At 42.7% G+C, this 20746-nt stretch overlaps 1 protein-coding gene across 1 annotated transcript in view; it reads right to left on the reverse strand.

The window, feature by feature from the left end:
- The window catches only part of LOC129699007 (protein mono-ADP-ribosyltransferase PARP14-like), a 55370-nt gene extending 34973 nt beyond the window's left edge, over positions 1-20397 (reverse strand). The window contains exons 1-9 of the mRNA XM_055638568.1: positions 19762-20397; positions 12398-12540; positions 12258-12297; positions 11672-11932; positions 6236-6469; positions 3872-6117; positions 3554-3790; positions 3238-3459; positions 1852-1930 (exon numbers count right to left, since the gene is read on the reverse strand). Coding sequence (XP_055494543.1) covers positions 1852-1930; positions 3238-3459; positions 3554-3790; positions 3872-6117; positions 6236-6469; positions 11672-11932; positions 12258-12297; positions 12398-12540; positions 19762-19954 — 3655 coding nt within the window. The 5' untranslated portion in view covers positions 19955-20397. The remainder of the gene's footprint in view (positions 1-1851; positions 1931-3237; positions 3460-3553; positions 3791-3871; positions 6118-6235; positions 6470-11671; positions 11933-12257; positions 12298-12397; positions 12541-19761) is intronic.
- Between the last annotated feature and the right edge of the window lie 349 nt (positions 20398-20746).

Raw genomic sequence — 20746 nt, forward strand, 5'->3', positions numbered from 1 at the left:
CTAACTCCCTCTTAAATATAGCCAATGAACTGGCCTCAACTACCTTCGGTGGCAGAGAATTCCACAGATTCACCACTCTCTGTGTAAAAAATGTTTTTCCTCATCTCAGTCCTAAAAGATTTCCCCTTTATCCTTAAACTGTGACCCCTTGTTCTGGACTTCCCCAACATCGGGAACAATCTTCCTGCATCTAGTCTGTCCAACCCCTTAAGAATTTTGTAAATTTCTATAAGATCCCCCCTCAATCTTCTAAATTCTAGGGAGTACAAGCCGAGTCTATCCAGTCTTTCTTCATATGAAAGTCCTGATATCCCAGGAATCAGTCTGGTGAACCTTCTCTGTACTTCCTCTATGGCAAGAATGTCCTTCCTCAGATTAGGAGACCAAAACTGTACACAATACTCCACACAATACTCCAGGTGTGGTCTCACCAAGACCCTGTACAACTGCGTTAAAGAGGGAACTGCAGATGCTGGAGAATCGAAGGTTACACAGAAAAGCTGGAGAAACTCAGCGGGTGCAGCAGCATCTACGTTTCGGGCCGAAACGTTGCCTATTTCCTTCGCTCCATAGATGCTGCTGCACCCGCTGAGTTTCTCCAGCTTTTCTGTGTAACCTGTACAACTGCAGTAGAACCTCCCTGCTCCTATACTCAAATCATTTTGCTACGAATGCTAACATAGCATTCTTTCTTCACTACCTGCTGCACCTGCATGCCTACTTTCAATGACTGGTGTACCATGACACCCAGGTCTCGTTGCATCTCCCCTTTTCCTAATCGGCCACCATTCAGGTAATAGTTTACTTTCCTGTTTTTGCCACCAAAGTGGATTGGCCTCATGGATTTATCCAGCTTTAAGATTGCCATCACCATCTCTTTTTTAAACCATGTCTCTCTTCCATGAATTCCCTAACTTACATGAACTTCTCCGCAGAAAATCAGATATCCCTATACCTCCTCCCTCGACTCTGTTCAGGAATCCGTAGAGTCCTTTCAGGCTAGGCAAAGGTTCACTTGCACCTCCTCCAACCTCATATACTGAATCCGTTGTTCAAGATGTGGACTCTTATACATCGGCGAATCCAAATGTAGACTGGGTGATCATTTCGCTGAACACCTTCGCTCAGCCCGACTGAACCTACCTCCTGGTTGCTAAACACTCAAACTCTCCTTCCCATTCCCACAGACCTTTCTGTCCAAGGTCTCCTCCATTGTCAGAGTGAGGGTAAACGCAAATTGGAGGAACATCATCTCATATTTCGCTTGGGCAGCTTACAGCCCAGTGGTGTGAATATTGATTTCTCTCAACTTCAAGTAGCATCGGCATTCTCTCTGTCTCTCAATCCCTCCCCCATCCAAGTCGCAGTAGCTTCTCGTTTTCACCCAACAAGCAGCTAATAATGGCTTGTGTCATCGTTCCTTTTTTGCATATCTTTCATTCATTATTCTTTATCTGTCTACATCATCATCTATATCTCCCATTTGCCTTATCCCTAACCAGTCTGAAGAAGGGTCGCAACCAGAAATGTCACCCATTCCTTCTCTCCAGAGATGTTGCCTGTCCCGCTGAGTTACTTCAGCTTTTTGTGTCTATCTACAGATGATAAATATTTGTTTAAGAATTTGCAGAAGCAAGCTTGAAAACATTCTTTTTCCTGAACAACAGATTTTGTGGTGTAGTTGTGGAAAACGTATTCAAAGAAAGCCAAGAAAATCAGGAAAAAGTGTTTTAAAATATTAATTGGATGTAATTTACCAATGATAAAAGAAAATCTTCACTGATTATTATCTGTTTGTAATCCAAACAAATAAACACATTCTAATTACATTTACAATACATAATGACTTGCCTGTGGGTTTCTGCTCTTCACTGTGGACGCCAGTTTTTGGCTGCTGCATAAAAAATCTTTTGAATTCGCAAGTCATTGCCTACATAACAAAACACTTATTATTTAGAGAAATGGGAATCATATCCATATACTTTTAAAACTCTGTGTGTGTGTTTGTCATTTTGATTTTGCATTTGATTCGTTACTCCGCCAGAACCAGATGCAAAAACGCCGCGGTTTTTACCATTTCACTAGCGATTTTACTTTTACATTCGCATATCCACTCCTCATTACATTTAGTCATTTTTCTGTATATATCTATTATTATATAAAAGTCTGTGGCTGCCGCCTGCCGTCCGTCCGCCCGGCTGCCTTTCTTCGTTTTGATTCGCTGCTCCTTCCTATCAGCTTCCAACACACTTCAAAACAAAGTTGCAAGACAGGAACACTCTGAACTTTTCACCTCAATGGGATATCACAGCAAGTGCTTCAACAGGAGGGGGAGGGCCAATTGGTATTGAAATTGGAACTGCCGCAGCAGGCAGGGGAGGTGCAATTGGAATTTTTTTTCAATCCACTGCTGAGGGAGGCAGGGGAGTGCTGGAATCTTACATTTGGGAACGGCTTCAGTTCCGTTGGAGGAGACGGGTGCATGGTGGAATATTGGGTTGGGGGATCACACCATTGGGGGAGCAGACCCAACGGGTCTGCACTTGGTCTAGTTATTATATAAAAGTTTGTGGCTGCCGCCTGCCGTCCGTCCGTCCGGCTACCTTTCTGCCTTTTGATTCGCTGCTCCTTCCTATCAGCTTCCAACACACTTCAAAACAAAGTTGCAAGACAGGAACACTCTGAACTTTTCACCTCAATGGGATATCACAGCAAGTGCTTCAACAGGAGGGGGAGGGCCAATTGGTATTGCAATTGGAACTGCTGCAGCAGGCAGGGGAGGTGAAATTGGATTTTTTTTTTTAAACCACTGCTGAGGGAGGCAGGGGAGTGCTGGAATCTTATATTTGGGAATGGGTTCAGTTCCGTTGGAGGAGACGGGTGCATGGTGGAATATTGGGTTGGGGGATCACACCATTGGGGGAGCAGACCCAACAGGTCTGCACTTGGTCTAGTTAAATTTAAAACTGAAAATATAAATCATCCCTCAATATTTAGAAGAATACATCTTATATCAGCAGGTGGAATGCTGGTTATTCCTTTATGTACAGTACATTTTTGGCACTAGATTAGATGGCATTACAATCTCTTTTGTCATTGTATTGATTGTTGTATCTATCATTACCATGTATACCGTTTACTCTACAAGCTTCATGCAAATAAGCTATTTTATCACACCTTGCTGAATATGACAATAAATTGAAATCTAAATATACACATTTTCTACTTAATCTTCACCTGAACATTATGATGATCATCAGGATGTACCACAATGTAAACTGTCTTAAGATGAGCCGGCTTTCTGTCAGTACTGAACTTCAGAACAGTTTGAAACATAATACTTGCAACAACATCCTTTGGGAAACATAAGTTGCCAGTTCCAATTGCAGGGAATGCGATGGAATCCAGATTTGAGCCTTCTGTATTCTTCAGACAATCTTTGATTAGATTTTTCAAAACCTGAAGTGTAATTTTAGATTTAGTCTTCAAATCAATTTAACAATTTTTTGAAAATATGAATTGTTCAACTGGTGTCAATTGTAAGATGTGTTACCTTTTCTGCATTCCCAGATCCTCCCTGCCAGTGAGGAACAATAGCGTGATACACTTCATTACAGTCAAGATTGCAACCTTTTGTTTCATAAATTTGTCCATTTTGAGGTTGTTTCCCCTTTGTTTCTTTCTCCAGTAATCGTTCGAGTTGTGGACCAGCTTTTTGTAATAACGCTTTGGAAATTGCACCCAGAGAGAGCTTTAGATCCATTCCAATCACATTTACAATGACAGCAGCCTGGAAATAGGAAATTAATTATTAAATAAAAGTTACATAAGAATTCTGGAACAATTTCAAATAATTACATTGAAGACTTACTGTAATATCTTGAATATTCCCTTTGACAACAAGGATGTTTAGACCTTCTTTTGTTTGGGCTTGAAGACAACTATTTGTTTTTCTTCTGTTACCAGAGGCAGGCCTTTCAAGCGGTACAGGTGCATTACCTATTAAATGACCAAATATTTTCTGAACTGCTTTTGCAACTGCTTGAACAGTTTCATCATCGAAATTTGTCAAGTGGATCTCCTTCAATGTACTGTCTCCATGCAGGTTCACAAAATGCTCTCTGATCGATGTGACAATTGTGTCAGCACATAAAGCCAGTGGAAATCCAAATATTCCTGAACTAATAGCAGGGATTGCTATAGACTTAAAATTACACATTTCTGCTAAACATAGACTTTCCTCCACAGCATTTTTTAATCTTTTCACGGCAGTGTTCGAATTAGTATCCATCCACCTTGGTCCAACTGCATGAATTACTTTGGAACATGGTAGCATACCAGCTTCAGTAATAACTGCATCGCCGGGCACAAGAGGTCCTTGTTGGTTAACAATCCTATCACACTCTTCTTGCAACACTGCACCAGCAGTATCGAACAAAGCTTTTGCAAGGCCTCCAACGTGCTTTAGGTTTTCATTTGCAGCATTGACAACCACATCAACATGAGCCTTGCACAGGTCTCCTTTATTGACAGTAATTACAGGTCCATTGGGCAATTGTACTTTGCAGTTAAATTGGCTTAAATCATTACCTTCCATGTCACTGTGCTCAATAAGTCTTAAAATGCAATCATACTTGTCCTTTACCATGGAACCATATACTTCTTCTTTTTCTTTGTAAAATTTCTTTGTTCCTGGTGTGGTTATTTGCAGCACTCCTGTAACTATTTTGGAAGCTGCATCTGAAAGTGAATTTTCCACATGATCGACATTCTCTTCAGGACCAGTGACTGAGACACTTGCATGATTACTCCCATCATTAACTTTTATTTTAACATCTTGAGTTATTGATTGTACATTTTTGATTTTGTCAAAGGCCACCAAAAATTGCAACACCCCACGAGATTTAAATAGAATGTTTCTTTGAATGATTGTGTTCTTTTTGACAAAGTCATTGAGGTTTTCATATACTTCTTCAACAGAATCAGTATAGCCAGCGATAATAATGTGCATGCCCCCATTTGATGTTTTCTCTTCAATTTCAACTTTTATCCTTTGAGAATTCAATCTTTCATCCAATTTGTGCTTTAAATGTGTCCATTCATTCTTTCTAATGACATTCAGATCTCTTATCGCAATAGATTTGAAAGCAAGATGTTTGCTGATTTGCTCTTCTGCTGCACACAATAAATGATCTGTACTTCCTATCAACACAACAGAATTGTCCTGGATGTCAACTGCAGCACTGATATCTTTTGATGCAAAAAGGCGGGAAGAAACCTCTTTACAGCTAACATTTTGTATAAAGTTACGAAGACAAGGGTCTAGATTAGTTTTCGTTTCTTTTATTAGAATAATATTTTCTAGTATTTTGCTTTTGGCATTATAAACCTCTGAAGGTAACCCATGCAATGTTAAATTGTTTTCATGCGAGTTGAATTTTATGTGAAGGTCTGGAAATTGTTTGGAAACACTGTCTTCTAAACCATCGTTTACTAGTAGAACGTATTTGGCGAGATTAATTGGTACTCTCTGAGTTATACTTTCTTTTTCCCTTTCTATCTTTTCAATTGCATTGTTCATAATTGATTTGAATCTTTGTTGTAAAATATCTACAGGCTCAATTACTCCAGTGATTATTACTTTTTCCTTTGAAATGTCTGGGATAACAGCAACATTTTGGTTCAAATATTGATCAAGTTCATGCTTAATTATTTCCCAGACTGATTGATTCACGTTACATGTAAACGTGTTATACTTTGACAGAATACTAGTTAAAGTGTCCCCAGCTTCCTTTTTCCAGCCCTTTGCAAGTTTCTCAAATGAACTATGTTTTGAAAATGTTGGGGAAATCTTAATTGAGTTTGATTGGCCCAATTCTGGGAATATTATTTTGCAGTAACATGCTGACATTTTGTCACTGATTTCAGCAATTCGCCCCTCATTGTTTTTAAGAAACTGCAGAATGTAGCAATCAACATCGAACATGAAGGGATCAGGCATTTTCACCACTGGTCTTTTGTTCCCATATAAAGCTGAACTCAGGGACTTGTAATAAAGATAGACATTAACTGGTGCTTTATCGATCATGTGTGCACGGGACAGAATGAAATCCACAACTGTAATAAAACAAAGAAAATTATAAGAGAATAAAAGGTAAAATGGCTTATTTTTAAATTTTCATAGAAATATAGCAAATTTTCTAATTCATCATTATTTTCCAGGATGCAAAAATACCTGCAGAATTTTCAAAAGAAATCACAGCTGCATCGTGTTCAGATGTTAGTTCAACAGAGCTGACAATTCCATTTCCATTTTTGGCACTTTCAAAGTAGAGTCTTAGATGATCTTCAGTGATGCTAGCAGGCAGATTCTCCACTCTTATGCTCCTAGATGTTTCCAATACCCTTGCTTCAATATTTTGTCGAAGTAGAACCTTTTTTGAGCATTTTTTAGCAAATTCAAAAGGGTCTAAATTAAGAATTTGGGGGCAAAAAAGTTAAAAACATTTAAATTTTATATATTTAAATGTATAACAATAATTAAACCCCAAGATTTGAATTAATTATTGCAGAATATATGGAACAGAAATAAGCCCTTTACTCAACCAGTGGTTATATATAAGCCTCCTGTCTTTCCTCAGCTATCCCTTTCTTCTTCATACGATTGCCTTAAATGTATCTGTACTGGTCACTTCAACTACTCTATGTTGTAACAAGTACCAATTGTCGCCACTCTTTTTGTAAAAGTGTTTCTTGTTAAATATGTACTGGATTGCTTGATGACCAGCTTATCATGATGGCTTTAATTATGGTCATCCACAAATGAAACATTTTCTTTATATCTTTTTATCATTTTAAGAACATCCATCAGGTGAGCCCTCAGACATTTTTCTGGACAGAAAGGAGATCCAGATTGCCATCCCCTGATGAAGTAGAATTATTCATGGCATCATCCATATAAAACTCTCTACATCCTGTCCAGTACCTCCATAGACATTATACAATATGGCATAACTTCCTGTTTTTCAATTATGTCCCTCTGGATGTGAACTCTTATGTTTGGTTTGCTTCTATTCTCATGACATTCCTAACCTGTAGCATAACTTTTAATGATTAATGTTAAACTTATTTTGTTCCTTCACATCTATAACCAAATCATACAAATAATAAATATCTCTATTCTTCCAAACAAATTGTATTTATATTTGTAGAACCTCACTTGCCAATGATTTACCCATACTTCAAGTTAATGTTCAGTTGTAAATTTGTTACTTATTTTCAGTATTGACTATCCTCCCGAATTTATGATATACGAATTTAAAAACTATCATTAGATTCCTGAATATAAATTGTTCATGCAGATTAATGTAAATTTTATCAGTGTTCCCAGCAGACACAGCTGTAGCCAAGATGTCCTCATTCTTCCCCTCTTCCATCATAGATGAGGCCCTCACACCTGTCTCCTCGGCACCCCGCAGCTGTGCCCTTGCTCCCCCTCGTCGCAATAGGGACACCAATCCTAACCTTTCACCCCATCAGCCGTCGCATACAAAACATAACCTCCCAACATTTTTGCCACCTTCAACGGAAACCCACCACTAGTCAAATCTTCTCAGCTCCACCCATTTCCACAGACACTGTTTCCTCTTCAACTCCCTGGTTAACTCACCACTTCCCACCCAAATCACCCCCTTCCCAGGTCCTTCTCCTGCATCTGCAGGAGATGCAACACTTGTCCCCATACCTCCTCCTCAACTCTGTCCAGGGACCCAAATAGTCCTTTCAGAATCACTTGCATCTCCTCCAACCTCATCTACTGTATCCATTATTCAAGATGTGGACCCGGTAGGCGGCACGACTCTGGTCAGCAGCGGCCTCTGCAGCCTGTCCGCGTTTTTATTATTTTTTGTCTGTGTTTTTATGTAGTTTTTTGTTTTTTTATGTTGGGGTGTGTGTGTGGGGGGGCGGGGGTGGGGGGGAAACTTTTGAATCTCTCCCTGCACTGGAGACCCGACCTTTTCTCGTCGGGTCTCAGTTGTCGTTGGGGCCGCAACGAGGAGCGGCCTCCAACAGGAAGAAGCCGGGGACTCTGGTGCTACGACTCACCGTCGCCGTCGCGGAGCTGGCCGAGACCGGAGCGGGTGGAGCGGTGGAGGAGAGCTGCTGCTGCCGCTGCTGAGTCGGAGGCTGCTGCTGCGGGTCTGCGGACGGCGGCACCGGGAGCCCGCGGATCCCTGGAGGGAGACCGCTTTTCGGGGCTCCTGCAACGGCGACTTCTCCCGCCCGAGTTGCGGGGTCGAAGAGCTCCTGGAGCGGGGCCTAACACCACTGCCCCGCGCGGCTTGGAATGGCCGCGGGACTCTGCGAGCGCACACCGGGGTCTTTAACACCAAGACCCGGTGTGCGACCTCGCACCACCCGGCGTGGCTTTAATGGCCGCGGGACAATCGCCATCGCCAGCCGGGGGCTTTGACTTTGACTCTGACATTGGGGGGGGGGAGAGTGCAGTGGAGAGATAAGTTTTTTTGGCCTTCCATCACAGCTATGTGATGGATGTTTATGTAAAATGTAATTATGTTGTGTCTGGGGTCTATTTGTGTGTAATGTATGGCTGCAGAAATGGCATTTCATTTGGACCTCCAGGGGTCCAAATGACAATTAAATAGACTATTGACTATTGACTTATACATCGGCGAGACCAAACATAGGCTTGCCGATTATTTAGCTGAACTCAGTCCACCGGGACGTACCCTATCTCCCAGTTGCTAAACATTTTAATTCCCCTTCCCATTTCCACACTGACCCTTCTGTCCTAGGCCTCCTCCATTGTCAGGGTGAGGATAAACACAAATTGGAGGAACAGCATCGCATATTTTGCTTGGTTAACTTACATCCCTGGGGTACAAATATGGATTTCTCTAACTTCAAGTAAGCCCTACATTCCCTCTCTTGGAAGCTATAGAATTGAATACCACTATGACTTTTAAAATACATTTGGATAGATATATAGATAGTAGGGATTTAAAGGCCTATTGTCTAAATGCAGGGAAATGGGACTAGCCCAATATGCCAAATTGATGCCATGGAAAAGGTTGGCCAAAGGGAACGTTTTCTGTGATGTTGTATTACCCTTGAGATATCAGGGGACCAAATGACATGGGTACCATGCAGCTCTGATGACTAATGGGTATCTGAAGCCCTCTTTGAAAAGGAAAGGTTCTTACTTTAAAGCTTATTCTGGACAATCCAGAATAAATTGTGGAGCTTTGGTAAAGAAAAAACATACCATCACCATTCAGGAATAATCTAGTTCTGCAGTCAAGATCTCTGCTGTTTGCAAACCATGCATCCTCAGTGTGAGAGTGACATTAGTGAAGACAATAGACAATAGGTGCAGGAGTACGTCATTCAGTCCTTCGAGCCAACACCGCCATTCAATGTGATCATGGCTGATCATCCCCATTCAGTACCCCGTTCCTGTCTTCTCCCCATATCCCCTGACTCCGCTATCCTTAAGAACCCTATCTAGCTCTCCCTTGAAAGTATCCAGAGAACCGGCCTCCACTCTGAGGCAGAGGATTCCACCGACTCACAATTCTGGGTGAAAAAGTGTTTCCTCGTCTCCGTTCTAAATGGCTTATCACTTATTCTTAAACAATTGGCCGCTGGTTCTGGACTCCCCCAACATCGGGAACATGTTTCCTGCCTCTAGCGTGTCCAAACCCTTAATAATCTTATATGTTTCAATAAGACTTCCTCTTATCCTTCTAAACTCCAGAGTATACAAGCCCAGCCGCTCCATACTCTCAGCATACGACAGTCCCGCCATCCTGGGAATTAACCTTGTAAACCTACGCTGCACTCCCTCAATAGCAATAATGTCCTTCCTCAAATTAGCGGACCAAAACTGCACACAATACTCCAGGTGTGGTCTCACTAGGGCCCTATACAACTGCAGAATTACCTCTTTGCTCCTATACTCAACTCCTCGTTATGAAAGCCAACATGCCATTCGCATTCGTCACTGCGTGCTGTACCTGCATGCTTACTTTTATTGACTGCTGAACAAGGACCCCCCAGATCCCATTATACTTCCCCTTTTCCCAACTTGACACAATTTAGATAATAATCTGCCTTCCTGTTTTTGCTACCAAAGTGGATAAGTTCACATTTATCCACATTAAACTGCATCTGCTATACATCTGCCCACTAACCTAACCTGTCCAAGTCGCCCTGCATACTCATAGCATCCTCCTCACAGTTCACACTGCCACCCAGCTTTGTGTCATCTGCAAATTTGCTTATGTTACTTTGAATCCCTTCATCTAAATCATTGATGTATATTGTAAATAGCTGCGGTCCCAGCACCAAGCCTTGCGGCCTTGCGGTACCACATTAGTCACTGCCTGCCATTCTGAAAGGGACCCGTTAATCCCTACTTTTTTGTTTCCTGTCTGCCAATCAATTTTCAATCCATGTCAGCACTCTACCCCCAATACCTAATTTTGTCCACTAATCTCCTATGTGGGACCTTATCAAAGAGTTATATGCTTAATGACATAACTTTTCATACCCAATGATATCCACATTTGAAGCATGAAATATTATACAGCTTACAGAAAGAACTACACTACAGAATTCCTCCTCATAGGCTCCAAATCCACACTCAGCAAAATCGATAACTCCACTCTCACCATCGACGGCACCACTGTCTCCCCATCTCCCCAGGCCCGCAACCTTGGCGTGATCTTTGATTCCACCCTCTCCCTTGAGCCTCACATCCGCCATGTCATTAAAACCTCCTTCTTTCACCTCCGCAACATCGCCAAAATCAGACCCTCTCTCACACCTCCCGCTGCTGAAAGACTCATCCATGCCTTCATCTCCTCCCGACTGGACTACTGCAACTCACTTCTCCTTGGCATCAGCTCCACCTACATCAACCGACTCCAACTGGTTCAGAACGCAGCCGCCCGACTCATCACCCACACCAAATCCTGGCATCACATCACTCCAGTCCTCAAACAACTTCACTGGCTTCCCATCTCCCACCGGATCACCTACAAAATCCTGGTCCTCACCTACGAAGCCCTCCACCATCTGGACCCCCCATATCTCACTGACCTCCTCTCCTCCTACCAACCCTCACGGTCCCTCAGATCCACATCAGCCGGTTTCCTCTCCATCCACAAATCCAACCTCCGCAGTTTTGGGGACAGAGCCTTCTCCAGGGCAGCTCCCAGGCTCTGGAACTCCCTCCACCAACTGATCTGCAATTCCGTGTCCTTCACCATCTTCCAGTCCCGCCTCAAGACCCATCTCTTCACCTGAATTCTGTCTTTAATTTGTGTACTAGTCATGTAGAATTTTCAGGGAATTAATATGTAAAACAGGGATTGAACTTCTGGCTAAGAAACTAAAAGACAGAGAAAGGAAAAGAATGAAGTCATCCCTGGAAAGAAGCTTCCATGGAGCATATTCATCTGAGATGGTTAATATAATCCTCTTTTGGGATCCTGTTGACTGTTGCACATTTCCATCTCTTAACATAATTTTTTTTTGTCATTTGGTATTTCTTTTAAATAAGAATTAGCTTATTATATTTTCTGTGGCTGAACAGAGATATTCTAGCAACATCTTTAGCTAAAAATTGCTGACTGTTAACTCTTACCAATATCAACTTTGAAGGTGACGACAGCTGCATCAATTTCACTTAATATTTCCATAGTGAAATCATCATCTGCTTCACTTAAATCAGTATGCTTTTCAACAAGCAAAGCTAACAATTCATATGTAATATTGTTCGAAAGATTTTGTAGCACCACAGAAGAGGATTGTAGAATTTGGCTACTTTCATGATGACTTTTTCTCTTCACCGTTAATGGAATATTCTCCACTGAACGGTCTCTTTCCATCAACACTGCTTGAGCATCTACACAAGAATCATAACATCAACACAACAAATGTTAGCAGCATCAGGACTTCAACTCCTTCCACTCCCATTAGATCATTATTACTTTAGATTTTTTTTTCTATAAACCTTCGTGCAAAATACATAACAGTATAAATGCACTTGATGTTACTAAAAATTACCCGGATTTTTGGTTTTTAAATACTGTTTTAGCTTTTTAGCTCAAAACATGTGCATTACAATTCTACAGTTGCACCAGGATCTTGCCCATTAGTGTCAGTCATTTGTTAATATCGTCACTTTGAGTGAATCAATTCTTTAACATGTAAAACAAAAATATAAGTACCATCTCCTGTAATGGGCTGGTTTCCTGCACAACCCGTATTCTGTCAAAACACAAAACATAAAATGTCAAGATTGGGAGAAAAAAAAAAAATCAAATCCTATTTTATGATGACAATTTATACAATAAACATATAAACTCACGTTCTGTCCTGGAGACTGGGCTGCTGCTGTTGTCCCATCCCTTTCTGCAGCTGCCTGAGATGGCAGTCTGACGGTAAAATAAATAATACCTCTCTTTTGCAGATCGATCTGGTGTGTTTCTTTCTTCAATACATTGTTTCTTGCTAAAGCAAACAGTAGGAGCAATTATAAATAACAAACTATGTCCATGGTCATAGAAACATAGAAATTAGGTGCAGGAGTAGGCCATTCGGCCCTTCGAGCCTGCACCACCATTCAATATGATCATGGCTGATCATCCAACTCAGTATCCCGTACCTGCTTTCTCTCCATACCCTCTGATCCCCTTGGCCACAAGGGCCACATCTAACTCCCTCTTAAATACAGCCAATGAACTGGCCTCAACTACCCTCTGTGGCAGAGAGTTCCAGAGATTCACCACTCTCTGTGTGAAAAAAGTTCTCCTCATCTCGGTTTTAAAGGATTTCCCCCTTATCCTTAAGCTGTGACCCCTTGTCCTGGACCCCTTGTCCTTGTCATACCATGTATTAAGGAAATAACTAAATATTTTGAAATGTATCAATGGGAGCAGTATAAATTAATAGAATTATTTTCCTCAGAGTCTCATGCAGTGTTATAACGCATTGGTTTGTCAATGTTGAGGTTCAGAAAACAGCATAGTTAACACATAATCTGTAGGTCCTATTAATAGTGGTACCATCCGAAAAATCTGGTACATTAATAATAATAATAAATTTTATTTATGGGCGCCTTTCAAGAGTCTCAAGGACACCTTACAAAGATTTAGCAAGTAGAAGGAAAAACAAGTAAGGGGAATTAAATAAATAGTAGAGACATGACTAGCACACAAATTAAAGACAGAATTCAATTCAAAACACAATATGAGGCAATTCAAGCACAGATGAAAAGGGAGGGGGATGTGGGGCTAGGGATAGGCAGAGGTGAAGAGATGGGTCTTGAGGCGGGACTGGAAGATGGTGAGGGACACGGAATTGTGGATCAGTTGGGGGAGGGAATTACAGAGCCTGGGATCTGCCCTGGAGAAGGCTCTGTCCCCAAAACTGCGGTGGTTGGACATGTGGTTGGAGAGGAGACCGGCTGATGTGGATTTGAGGGACCGTGAGGGTTGGTAGGGGGGAGAGGTCAGTGAGATATGGGGGGGGGGCAGATGGTGGAGAATCTGTGCAAGGAGAATGTCTGATTTGTTTTAGTTCTCTTGGTCTGAACAATTCTGAGTAATTACCTGCCGGATTTTAAAAACAAAAGATATTCACTTAGCTTGCTTGTTGTGCATTAGTGTGGCATCAACCTGGTGAACCACTACCTTCTTCACCGCATCAACTGGTGTGAACCCCTGCCTGGCCCTGCAGCCTTTGCTCAGTGTTAGGCCTGTGCTGATGAGGAAGAGCTATGTGGCCAACCAAACAAATAGGAGGAGACAGCAGGTTCCCTCACATCCAGCAGGAGGTGATGAGAGTGACTACTTCGTCCTGGAGACCTAACAAGACATGGAGCAGCAACTGCCAGTCCCCGGAGATGGCCGGAACTCACCGCGTTCGCCTACAATCAACCCTTAACTCAGTGCTGAGCGGCTGGATTGCACACCCTGGTCTGCTCCAATCTAGCCCTAACCAGCAACCACTCACACAAAGCGGGGAGGCGATTCAGGTTCCTGCTGCAGCTGTGATGTCAGTAGCACATCACGGATGCATATTCAATACATATGGTTTCAGCATGGATTCTTGGGAATCCATCATAGGCGCCAAATGTATGCACATCTATCACACATAAGAAAACTGAGTGGCATTGGCCACTTGGCCTTTGTGCCAGCTCTGCCAATCTTCAACATCAAGACTGATCCTTGGTGGCATTTCCAGCAGTTTGCCCATATCTTGTGTTTCCTTAATGGCGGCAAGACCCGGTAGGCGGCGCGGCTCTGGCCAGCAGCGGCCTCTGCAGCCTGTCCGCGTTTTATTATTTTTTGTCTGTGTTTTTATGTAGTTTTTGTTATTTTATGTTGGGGTGTGTGTGTGGGGGGATGGGGGGTGGGGTGGGGGGGGGGGGGGGGGAACTTTTGAATCTCTCCCTGCACTGGAGACCCGACCTTTTCTCGTCGGGTCTCAGTTGTCGTTGAGGCCGCAACGAGGAGCGGCCTCCAACGGGAAGAAGCCGGGGACTCTGGTGCCGACTCACCGTTGCCGTCGCGGAGCTGGCCGAGACCGGAACGGGTGGAGCGGTGGAGGAGCGCTGCTGGTGCTGCTGCCTGCTGCTGCTGCTGCTGCTGCCGATGCCGCTGCTGCTGCTGATGCGAAGGCTGCTACTGCGGGTCTGCGGACGGCGGCACCGGGAGCCCGCGGATCCCTGGAGGGAGACCGCTTTTCGGGGCTCCTGCAACGGCGAATTCTCCCGCCCGTGTTGCGGGGTTGAAGAGCTCCTGGAGCGGGGCCTGACACCACTGCCCCGCGCGGCTGGAATGGCCGCGGGACTTTGCGAGCGCACACGGGGGCTCCAACACCAAGACCCGGTGTGCGACCTCGCACCACCCGGCGTGGCTTCAATGGCCGCGGGACAATCGCCATCGCCAGCCGGGGGCTTTGACTTTGACTCTGACATCGGGGGGGGGGGGGGGAGAGTGCAGTGGAGAGATAAGTTTTTTTGGCCTTCCATCACAGCTATGTGATGGATGTTTATGTAAAATGTAATTATGTTGTGCCTGGGGTCCATTTGTGTGTAATGTATGGCTGCAGAAACGGCATTTCGTTTGGACCTCCAGGGGTCCAAATGACAATTAAATTGACTCTTGACTCTCTTGATGCAGAGAAAACCATCAATCTGTTTTGAATGCACATGATAGCTGAGCTTCCAAAGTTCTCCAAGGTTTGTGGAGATAACATGAATAATGTTTAGTGCAAGATAAAGTCCAGTAAACTCTGATCAAGATTAGCAAGCAGCAAAAGCACTGTACCTCGGTACACGTGACAATAAACTAAACTGAATATTAAAATGGTTCACAGTACTTTGATAGGAGAAATCTCTCCTCAATCTTAAATGGCCCGCCTCTTTTAAAAACAACTTTCCCCCATGTCCTCTACTCCTCAGATGAAACATCCTCACTATATCTAGCCTGTCAAATCCAGAGTCTGGCAGGTAATAAATGGAACCAGGTGTGGATGAGGACCCCCTCACCCGGGTCCATCATTAGCTCATCGTCTTCCTCCTTATCTGGTTCCACCTATGGCCTGGCAATCTCTGCCTCACCCCTCTATTTTTACAGGCTATAACACCTCTGCTTCTCAATCCTGATGCATGCTCTCAGCCTGAAACTTTGACTATAACTCCCCCCCCCCCCCCACTGAGTCTCTCCAGCAATTTGTGTGTTGCTTCAGATTCCAACATGTGCAGTCGCTTGTGCCTTCCTATAAATTTGTTCGTTTGGGGGGGGTTTCCGCCCCCAAGAATTGCAGCATATTTGGGCTCTATTTGTAAATCTGGAAAGGATTTGATAGATTAACAACACTTTTTCTTGTTCCATTACTTATATAATTTTTTTTTTAAACTTACCTATATCAGAGTGAAATATCCACAAAAAAAAACTGCTTCCGTTAAGGAAATTACTATGTCCTTAAAATCTGGAGTTGTCTCCCTAAACATTTCTGCTTTTCTTTCTATCTTTAGTGAAACCATTAAAATCTAACTTTGGCAAAGATTTAGGTTATTTTCCTGAGTATATTATAATGAGCTTTGTGTCAGCTTTTGCTTCCCAGTTAATCATAGGATTCAGTAGTGAAGGTATAAATCCTGATTACATATTTGTGTTTATACATGAAATACACTGGAACAGAAATTTGTATCCCAAGTGATTTAAATCATCAGTTTGAGAAAACAAGACCAAGTGCAGGTAATGAGCAGGAAGAATGAGGTAATTATAGATAGACACAAAGCGCTAGAGTAACTCAAGTGGTCAGACAGCATCGTTGGAGAAAAAGGGTGACGTTTCAGATCAGGACCCTCTCTGAAGAAGGGTCACGACCCTAAACTTCACCTATCCTTTTTCTCCAGTGATGCACCGTGACCTGCTGAGTTAATCCAGCACTTTGTGCCTATCTTTGGCTAAAACAGCATCTGTTGTTCTTTGTTTCTAATTCTGAGGTAACTATAGGCTCAGTTCTCCTGCTCGTACTATAGCAGTAAACAGAGAAATCATCTTCAAGGTTCTGTCTGTTAAAATAATGATGATATTCATGAGCCAAGCAATTGCTGAGTGGACTGGACTAATTTGCAAATTGCTTCAAAATATTTTCAGATGTGAAATGAATGAAATGCCTTTATTTGTCGTTGTAAGCACTGCATTCACTGAAATTGTTGTTGCCACTCCATTGGTGCATAATATACAAACATAAAAAACATAGGACCCAATTTAAAAACAATGTTAATAATAATAATAATAACTTTATTTATAAAGCACTTTAAACAACTGCAGTTGCCACAAAGTGCTGTACATGAGAACTCATGGACAAGAAGTTATTACAAACCCTTAAACACCGCAAAACAAAGGACTATAAAACAGTAAAAATTAAGAGACATTAAAAGCACTAAAAACAGGAGCAATGTCTCAGCCAGTGTCGAAAGCCAGAGAATAAAAATGAGTTTTTAGGGTGGATTTGAAGATGGACAGTGAGGGGGCCTGTCTGATATGCAACGGTAAGGTGTTCCAGAGTGCCGGAGCAGCAACAGAAAAGGCTCTATCCCCTCTGAGCTTCCGCTTAGACCTTGGTACCTCAAGGAGCAGCTGATCAGCTGACCTGAGGCACCGGGCAGGAGCGTATGGGTGGAGCAGCTCAGAGAGGTAAGGCGGGGCGAGCCCATTCAACGATTTAAAAACAAATAAAATAATTTTAAAATGAACTCGAAAGTGCACTGGGAGCCAGTGAAGGGAGGCCAAAATTGGCGTAATGTGCGCTCCCTCTTTCGAGTTCCGGTTAAGAGGCGAGCGGCAGCATTTTGAACCAGCTGGAGACGAGCCAATGAAGCTCGTGCGACTCCAGAGTAGAGTGCTTTACACTAATCCAGCCTAGATGTAGTAAAGGGATGGATTACTGTTTCAAAATGCTGCCGCTCGAGAATGGGCTTCACCTTTGCCAGCTTCCTTAGGCGAAAGAAGCTGGACTTAACCACCGCGCCTATTTGTTTATCTAGTTTTAAATCACTGTCCATCCTAAAACCCAGGTTTAAAACTAGGTATTAAAATAAGTAAGTAATCAGTACTGTACATGGTGATAGTAAAGTTCAAGGTGGGTAGCAGCATGGAAGAGTGTAGCATTAATAATATTCAGTGCTTTTTTAATATTGAGTGTGAAGATTGATTTGGGGATATGCTTGCCCACTTATCATTTTACAACAGTTTTCACCAATGAACAAATGGGAAGCAAGTGGGAATAACAGATTTTACAGCTGTATTTTCTATGGGCACATGAAAAGAACTTGAAGAACTTGTCGGCAACAAAACTCATGGACAGTAGTGATCCCTGCCCTCTATATGTTTCTGAGATCTAGACAATCTAAAGCAGGTAACACAGGGCACTTTAACAATGCCACTTGTTACCTCCACAAAATATACTGGATGGATAAGAGAACCAATGTCAATGTTAACAGCCACTGACTAAGATTCGGTCAACTGTGTTGGACAGGCCATATTGTTTGCTTGCACCCAGATCAGATTCCTGAAACAGACATTGGTCTGACTATGTATGAAGAAGTTACCAAATAGACAGAGGCAAACATTCAAGATGTGTTTAAAACTTTGTTGAAGAAAAGCAACATCCCCAATGATTCGTGGACATCACTAAAGGGGATCACTAAAGTACCAGTAAAAAGTTTTTAAAAATTTCATCACGAGTATTTTTTTACTCGTGGACAATTTTCACAATGTTGGCAAAAAAAAAGATAGAAAGTAAGGTAATTACAAGAGGGAACTGAAGGTGGAAAACAGCGGAAGTGAACAGCGGACATTTGCCGTGGAGATTTAAAGGTCCAAAATATATCGGGAATTATCACGTTTGCTCGCTGAATTTCATCAAAAGTAAGGCATTATTGACTTACTTTTGATGAAATTCAGCGAGCAAATTCAGCTCGTGCGTGTTTCCCCATTGACTAACATGTACCGAAGTGACATGTCCTCCAGTTAAAATTTTCGATCACGTGAGGGGGGATCTACACTCATTTGACCTTTGGTGAAATCACCCTATAATCAGTAATGCCTAATTTGGAAATCATTTTGTGTTTACTGGAAACCAAAGGGATGGAAGTGTCACCTGAATCAATGATCTACCAAAACTTTTTGTTAGGTAGACATGATAAATCACAGCATGTTGTCTGGATAGGTGTCAAGGAATGAAATACAATCCCTCATGATAAATGTACACCAGTTATGTGGTGAGCAAATGCCCATTCTGGCAGCAAAATGGAAAAGGAGTCTCACAAATCTGTGATCCTAGACACTGACAGCTACATCCAACCTCTCCTTAAATCCCAACAACCTCTAAACCAGGCACCATCTGATACCACAGGATAGTAATTAGGACAATACGTTGAATAATTAGGACGCACATTATACATGTACATTAGAAACATCGGACTTTTGCTTCCTTAACACAAGTATGAAATAAAATGGGTTTGTTTGCTCCGTGGCAATCCCACTTCTCAATATATTATTTTTTAACAAAAAAAGAAACAGCACTTTCTATTGGAAATTCCCTCCTTATAAATTAGTATAAATTAGTATATAGGATCCGTAGGCATATCCGAACTGGGGAATCCCCGCAGGCAAGAAGGGCGTCAACACGAAAGGTCACCCTTTCCTTCTCTCCAGGGATGCTGCCTGTCCCGCTGAGTTACTTACTCCAGTATTTTGTGTCTATATTCAGTAAATAGGATACAATTGGTGGAAAAAAAACAACATTCAGTTCCAGAAACTTGGTAAGTTAATATTGGGTTCGTCTGCAAATAATGTACGCAGCCAAAATATTTCGGAGGCATTGCGGTTTCTTGTTTGTTTCACGGGCCTTGCAGTCAAAAGGAGGAAGTGATAGCACGGGATTTTCTTCTAGTTTAGCTGGACAAAAAGTGTAAAGACCCTCCTCCCTTTCCTTCAAACCCGAGACATTAAAATGTATTATCAACGCGACAATATCCGGAGGACAAATTACTTCTCCCTTCCCAGTTACTGACCCAGCCTCACCCTTTTAAATGGCATTGCTCTGGCGAACACTAACCGAGTGTGTTTCTGAAATAATTATTGTCTTCATTTTTGTGTAAAGGTGAATTGTAACTATTTGTGAAACCTGTTCACGAAAAAACTCACGCACTTTGGTCACTGGCGAAGCGCACCACTGCCTGGTTTGAAGCGAGATCTTCATATTCCACCACGCACTCTCCACCGTCACATTGCTTCCTACTTTGGAAATAAATCTGCAGTTTATTTTTCAAAAGTTTGGCGACGTCCAGGTCCCATTTGCCCTCGACTACCAGAGGATAAGGGAAAACATCCTCTCCGGCCATCTTCCATCGGCGAATTGAAACTACCTTGTCCTGTATTTTACTATCAGTTTCGTTTTCCAAGAAATGAGCCCAGCGAATGGGGTGTGGTGAACTAGAAAGTAATTTGAAACTGTTATTTGCTTTGATATCCGTAAAATTCAAAATGAGATTTTACTTGCACTTTGACGTTGTACTTTGAAATACACTTTTAAATCTGCTGATGTTTACATGTATCCGTAGGTTTCATTTGGACAACGTGTCATATAAATAGAATACAATGTTCTGGATTAACAGCCGGTTGGACCACATCATTCGAGAATATGGATAAGCGACGTTTTCAGCCTCAACCCGTTTAGTCTGATTGGGGAAGAGGGGGGGTCGCTGCATGTTGGAACAGAGAGGTGGGGGCGGGACAAAGCTTGGCAAATGATAGTTGGGCACAAGAGAGAGCCACGCGCCACTCTCGGACACCTCCTCCTACTTATCCTTGGACCATGACCCCACTGACGAGCACCAGGCCACCATTTCTAGCACCATCACCGACTTCATCAATTCCCACGCCCTGCCCGACCAAGCTTCCAACCTCATCGTTCCCCAGCCCCGCACGGCCCGTTTTTACCTTCTCCCCAAAATCCACAAACCCGGCTCTCCCGGCAGACCCATTGTCTCTGCCTGTTCGTGCCCCACCGAACTCATCTCCACATACCTTGACTCCATACTATCCCCCTTGGTCAAATCCCTTCCCACCTATGTTCTAGACACCTCAGACACTCTCCGCCGCCTCCACGCATTCCACTCTCTAAGCCCTCACCC

Source organism: Leucoraja erinacea, chromosome 7 (assembly GCF_028641065.1).
Source record: "Leucoraja erinacea ecotype New England chromosome 7, Leri_hhj_1, whole genome shotgun sequence".
In the NCBI taxonomy this organism is placed as follows: Eukaryota; Metazoa; Chordata; class Chondrichthyes; order Rajiformes; family Rajidae; genus Leucoraja; species Leucoraja erinaceus.